This window comes from Cebus imitator, unplaced genomic scaffold (assembly GCF_001604975.1).
Source record: "Cebus imitator isolate Cc_AM_T3 unplaced genomic scaffold, Cebus_imitator-1.0 Scaffold581, whole genome shotgun sequence".
NCBI lineage: Eukaryota > Metazoa > Chordata > Mammalia > Primates > Cebidae > Cebus > Cebus imitator.
In genome coordinates, this window is record NW_016107896.1 from 376,050 (window position 1) to 382,928 (window position 6,879).

The following is a 6,879-nucleotide window of genomic DNA, read 5'->3' on the forward strand; positions in this document are numbered from 1 at the left end:
AGTTATTGTGAGGAGAATGGGGCAGCCATTTCAACTTATCTAAAAACAGTTTTGCATTTTATAAAATAGTTTTGCTCTGGTTCTGGCTCTAGGCCAGCACAATATCACACTATTAATACATATTTATCTGCGATAACATTACCTAGAGAACCTTAAGGAATGTATTTAAATTGCTTATTAGTATATGTTAGAAAATTGACATGGCAGTGACTAAAAAAAATTAGCTACACAAATTCTGTGATTTAAGTTTCTCTTAGGTAAACCTAAAAAAATCAGAACTGGAAATACCCTAGTGGCGTAGAGAGCAGAATTCTACATAGGGTTCACTCCCTGCCCCAGTTCTGTAAAGAGTCCCTCTTTTTGGAGGCCTTATTTAGGTCTGACGCCAGTGTGGATCTTGCCTCACTGAACTGATGATACTGATTAGAAGAAATTAGTTTTGGCTGGTGAGTTCTGCAGCCTTTCTAGAGCTGGTGCCCCTAATTCCCTGAAACTCAGAAGCAGATAAACGGGAAAAATTAAGTATTTATTTTAGGGCCTTAGCTTTTAATTTTTTAATTAAAACCAGTACTTGCTGAGACATTCCATGTAGCCGCTTGTTTTCTATTACTGCAGATTCAGTAGTTGCTCCATAAGTCACAAAAAAGTAAATATAAACACAATAAAACTTTTTCTGAACTACATTAAACTTTTCTGTATCCCTCTGATCTGTCTATATTTAGCTTTTGTTTTATACATTAAAAAAATAATAAATGACAGAGAAACAGAAGAGTAAAAATCCTGGGCTGTTTATCCTGAGAATTATTGAACACCTTGTACCAACTCCAGGGTGTTATCAGGATTAAATCAAATAATGTATTTTTCCAAGCACAACGCTCTGTAACGCTTGAGGATGTAGCACCTGCTTAATCAACGTTACACTAGTACATGTGTACATGTCGTTTTTCAAATGCAGACTTATTCAAACATTACTATCTTCTGTTTTTTCTCTAAACTTTAAAGGACCAGCAAAGAATATGATACTTGAGGATGGAGATTGGTTGTATTTGTGTTGTGACAGGAGAGCTGAGTTTAAGGGATTCTGTGCTGTGCCAGCTTTCTCCAGCTAATGCTAATGGCCCAGGAAGAGCAACATCAGCATTGACAGGGGACTGGTTTAAAACACCCATTCATGAACCCTTTTCAAACTTGCAGAGTGACATTACATAGAGTGGGACCAAAATTAACAAGTGATTTATAAGGTCATTAAAGCTTGAGAGGCAATGCTTAGCTAAGTGGTTATCAGCCCAGCCCTAATTAGGATTACGTGGCCAAGAACTCTTACTTGTGCTCTTTCCACAGGTTCTGTTAATTGTTCTTGGTGGCAGCATCATATTGTGCTAAGTAAGGGCCTCATGTGACTCTAAAATGAGGACAGAGTCAAGTACGAGGGGTTCAAGATACGTTCATAAGAGTTAAGTTCTTACCTTTGCATTGAAGGTTGGTCAAAGGGCCTATTTTGTTCAGGTTTAGTTGAGACAGGTCAATGTGGTTCATATTGCCATTATTGTAGAAAAAATTACTGGTGTCTGTGCCAGGGGAGGGCACCTGAGGACAAGAAAGGAGAAACTTAATTTTTTTTTTTTTTTTTTTGACATGGGTTTTGCTCTTATTGCCCAGGCTGAAGTGCAATGGTGCAATCTCGGTTCACTGCAACCTCTGCCTCCCATGTTCAAGCGATTCTCCTGCCTCAGCCCCCTGAGTAGCTGGGATTACAGGCATGCACCACCACACTGGCTAATTCTGTATTTCTTTTAGTAGAGACTGTGTTTCTCTATGTTGGTCAGGCTGGTCTTGAACTCCCGACCTCAGGTGATCTACCTGCCTTGGCCTCCCAAAGTGCTGGGATTACAGGTGTGAGTCACTGTGCCTGGTGAAAATTATATTTTTATCTTCATGGAGCATCTCATTGTTCCTGAATCTCTTGTAAAAGGGACAGAAGTGGGTGGACTTTTTCTGCAGGTCTTGGTTTTCTGCCTGTGGGTGTGGTATTACCAGGTAAATGGGGTGCTGACACCTTCAGAGGCATATTCTCAAGATGCAAGTGTAATTTGTCCAGAGAATCTCATCTGAGAAGGAATTCCAAAAAAGGAAGAGAAAGAGGAAGAATTGGCTCTTTTTTTCACTTAAACCTGTCTCAGATCAAGAGCTGTGTCCACTCCTCCTCCTGGAATGCCATGCGTTTAGTACTTGCAAACTTCTCTACTTGATCTTTTCCTCCCTAATGAGTTAGTTTCAATTACTTTAAAAATTCATTATAATAGTTAAGGGTCTCTGAAAAATATTTTTCCTATATACCAGAGCTTTGTTTACATTTTCTACATCATGGATTCTTATATGCCATGCAAAATTCTCATTATGAATTTATAATCTGCAATATTATAAAAATATTTTCTTCGTACTGTTTAATTATGGAACGTGTGGATAGTCAAGATTTCTATTGGGGAAATTCGGAGGTCCTTAGTAAAGAAGGAGAATATATAATGTTGAGGATTTATCTGTGTTCTCCATTAGCTCTGTGCAGAAAGAGATTAAGAAAATGCTTATTTAAACAGAATTGCATTTATCACCCAGAAAGTTCTGAAAATTTTTTTTAGGAGATTCCTGCTCTCTAGGGTGCTGAAGGACTACTTAAAATCACTATTTAATAGTACAGTAAATAGGAGATGTCTGTATTTTGAACTTTGCATAAAATTGATGTTTCTTTATGGTTAAATTTAGATTATATTTTACTTTTGGGGAGCAGTACTCCAGCAATGATGCCGTGATCTTTTGTGTGCATCAGCACATCATAAAAATTTGTTCCTAGTGCAGTTGATGTTAATGACTGGCTTGGTTAAAGAGCTCTCTGACAGGTTTTTTTCCTATAGAGTTAATCACTTTTCTCTTTATTAGTAAGTATCTTTATGCAGCTGATGTGCATAAACCATCACATTTAATTTGGCAGCTGCCTTTTTTCCTTAGGTTATATTTGCATATATGTCTTTGGAAAATGAAGGCTCTCATCTTTGTTTACAGCCAGAAAAACTGGGAAAAACACAGGCTCTTTTACTTACTGGATGTTTGACAAAATATTCTTGGGCCAAAAGCATTGGCATTACTGGTAAGCTTGTTAGAAATTCAGAAATTCAAACTTTCAGATCTTCTAAAAAACATTCAGCATAATAAGATCTCCAGTTTACTGTACACATTAAAATTTGAGAGGTACCTTCTAACTCAGCACATTTTTTCCATCTTAAAAATATACACAACTCATTCTGCATAATGTAAATATAGGGCTCAAAAATTTACGTGTTTGTATTCATGTTCTTTTATACTTTATCATTCAAAAAAGTATCATATATACACTGCTGTTATGGATCTTATGCTGTTCTTTGATCTGAGTTAAAGAATACAGTAGAGAAATTTCCATGTTGAAATTCATTTTATTGGATCATTTCAGTCACTCCTGTAAGTCAGAATCAGTTTTCTATACTGTTTTACTTTATCTTGAGCCAAAATAAAAATTCTGCCCATGGTTATTTAGTAAATATGTATGTGTGTGTATTTTTTTCAGGGACCACTGACATTTAGGGATGTGGCCATAGAATTCTCTCTAGAGGAATGGCAATGCCTGGACACTGCACAACGGAATTTATATAGGAAAGTGATGTTTGAGAACTACAGAAATCTGGCCTTCCTGGGTGAGGATAACTTCAACACAGAATTCCTAATCTGCCCTAAACGTTTTATTTCTCTTTTTTTGTATAACTTGTGGTAGTTTATGCTTTCCATAAATGAGTGTCAGATCCCTGTTTTCAAGAAATTTTTTGATATTTGTCCATGTAGAAAAAAATTTCTTTGGTACGTTTCATCTTCACCTGAACTTTCCACATTCCTGAGCTGATCGGTATCCTTCACTCTAGCTTAGTGATAATTACAGAAATTTGGTGGCATAAAATGTTGTTGCCCACACCTTAAAATTTAATTGCCACCACCAATTTTTTATTCAATAGTGCTGGATAGTGAAATTAAAGACTTACAAATTTAAAGTATTTTCTAAATATTTAGAAATTTGTTATAAATTAGTAATTTGGGATTAATTTCCTAGAATATGCTATGACATCCTCTTTACTGAGCACATTAGTAGGGTAGTAATTGGAGAATATGAGCAAGATTTATGTTATTTATTTTTAATAAAACAGGTATTGCTGTCTCTAAGCCTCACCTGATAACCTGTTTGGAGCAAGGAAAAGAGCCCTGGAATAGGAAAAGACAGGAGATGGTAGCCGAACCCCCAGGTAGGTGAAAGTGAATACAACAGATGGCACAGATGAGAGGTCCAAAGTTCAAAGAGAAAGCCAGTTCTTGACATGGGGTTTGGGAAGCTACGTTCTAGAGGAAATAGTTTCTGGGAAGCTCAGTTTTTGTTATTGTTGTTGTTGTTTTTCTTGCTCTCAGGTAGGGGCATCTTCTTTCTTGTGCTCTTAAATTCTCTAAAAATTCTACTTTCCCATCAGTGATCTTCCTTCAAGTTTACGATGAGAGCGAAAGCCCTCTTCATGGCATATAAGATACTGCACAATCTGATTTTCCATTGTTCTGGGGACACATGAATATCTGCATAATTTTGAGAAACTCTATGATAAACTATTTTTTAAGTTATCTTTCTAGATCATGTCTGAAATATGTGTGATTAGTGGTTTCTGTTCCATTTTTTGGTTAACTTTTCTGCACATTCCATCTTGTTTTTATTATTATAGCTTTGAAATATAGTTTGAAATTATAAAGTATGATGTCCCTCTGCTTTGTTCTTTTTCCTCAAGATTGCTTTGGCTAGTCAAAGTTTGTTGTAGTTTTATGTAAATTTTAGGATTTTATTTTTCATTGTTGTAAAAAAAATGCCACTGGAATTTTGATAGGGAGTTCATTGAATCCACAGATTATTTTGGATAATATGGCACTTTAACAGTATTTATTCTTTCAATCTATAGATAAAATATTTTTAAATTTATTTGTGTGGGTCAGGCACAGTGGCTCATACCTGGAATCCCAGCACTTTGGGAGTCCAAGGCAGGGAGATCACTTGAGGTCAAGAGTTTGAGACGAGCCTGGCCATCATGGTGAAATCCCACCATCTCTACTAAAAATACAAAAATTAGCTGGGCATGGTGGCAGATGCCTGTAATCCCAGCTACTCAAAAGGCTGAGGCAGGAGAATTGCTTTAACCCAGGAGGTGGAGGCTGCAGTGAGCCGAGATTACACCACTGCACTCCAGCCTGTGTGACAGAGACTGTCTCAAAAAAAAAAAAAAATTATTTGTATCTTTTCCATTTTATTTTATTAATATATTTGTATTATAAAGATTTTTTTTTAACCTCCTTTAAATTTGTTCTCAGAAATTTGTTATTTTAATGCTATTGTAAATAAGATTGTTTTCTCTATCAGTTTGCCTTAAGTGTATGGAATCGTAACTTGTACGTTAACTTTATATTTTGCTAATTTATTTTTTATATATAACAGCATATGATCTACAAGCAGCAAGTTTTTACTCATTTGTCTTCAATTTCAATGAGTTTAAAAATTTTTTTTGACTAATTCTTCTGCCACATACTTCCAGTTCTATATTAAAATGAAAGCATTTACAGTGGGTACAGTATAGTTTTGTATTGGTTTCTGAATTTGAAGAAGCAGACACCTCTTTAAGTTTTTATAAACTGGTTTCAGGGGTTAAAGATTTTTGTTGTTGTTGTTGTTGGGTTCTCAGGGTGATGCAATACCTGCTGGGTTTGTAGAGGAGAGAGGTGTGGCTTGCTCACAAGGATGCTGGGTCTGCACTAGGGCTCACCTTTATTTGACTTATTAACAGGGGCTTGGGTAGTTGTAATTTCCATTATATTTTGGAACAGACTGAATGTTTTTCTTGATGTTGCTCTGTAGGGCAGACAGTAGGGCAGGATTTTGTAATTGGGTCTACATATGGTAGGCTTTGTTATCAGAATGTGGATGAGTATGGCTTTCACTGAATACCAGACAGAATTTTTTCAGGTCACTGTGTGGGTTCCTGTGTAGGCAGAACTGGCCATGAACTATGACTCAAAGAGTTCTATGAGTCATTGAACTGCTTCGGCCTATGTGGCTATAAATGTGTATCTTGTTCCAGGCCTCTGGAAGGGCACGATCTCACCTAGACTGTGGCTGGGAGAAGTTTGGGATGATTACAGAGTAAGTTCAGAATTCTCAGTGGGACCAAATTCAGTAGGACATTTCCTGGATCTGTAGCCTAGAACAGGGGCCCTATATTTTTCCACCTGAATGAGGGCCTGCCTTCTGAAAGGAACACTCCTCAATCTTAGACTTTAGCAGAGTCTCACAACACCCTCTCTGGACCTCAAAGCTCTCTTAAAGGCACTTATTTTTGAGATGGGTTCTGGCTTCGTAACCCAGGCTAGTCTTGAATCCCCAACCTGAATGCACCATGTGTCTGTCATTACAGGTGTGAGCCATGCTGCCTGGCTCTTTCATAAAGATAAATTTTCTTGCTGTGGGATGGTAAGCAAATAGGGCACCTTTTATTTTTCCACCTTACTGTTGTCACTCTCCCTATACATTTTTACTTTCTATTTTCTATTTCAAATTTTACTTTCTATTTCAATTTTTCAAACTTTTTAGATTTGAAGATTTAGGACATATGCATAATTTACATGTTATGATTGATGTTATTTATAAATTAAAGTTTACAAAAAAGAATTATAGGATTTTTATCCACTTTCTTAAGCATATACCTGAATAATAACATAACTAATTTCTTTTTTTTTTTTTTTTTTTTTTTTTTTTTTTTTTTTTTTTTTTTTTTTTTT

At 36.1% G+C, this 6,879-nt stretch overlaps 1 protein-coding gene across 3 annotated transcripts in view; it reads left to right on the forward strand.

The window, feature by feature from the left end:
• The window catches only part of LOC108294466 (zinc finger protein 680), an 81,006-nt gene that overhangs the window by 14,987 nt on the left and 59,140 nt on the right, over positions 1-6,879 (forward strand). For all 3 annotated transcript variants that reach the window (XR_005197965.1, XR_005197966.1, XM_017516360.2), the window contains exons 2-3: positions 3,596-3,722; positions 4,224-4,319. Coding sequence is in view for 1 of the 3 variants with exons in the window: in XM_017516360.2 (XP_017371849.1) it covers positions 3,596-3,722; positions 4,224-4,319 (223 nt within the window). In the remaining 2 variants the exon portion in view is untranslated. The remainder of the gene's footprint in view (positions 1-3,595; positions 3,723-4,223; positions 4,320-6,879) is intronic.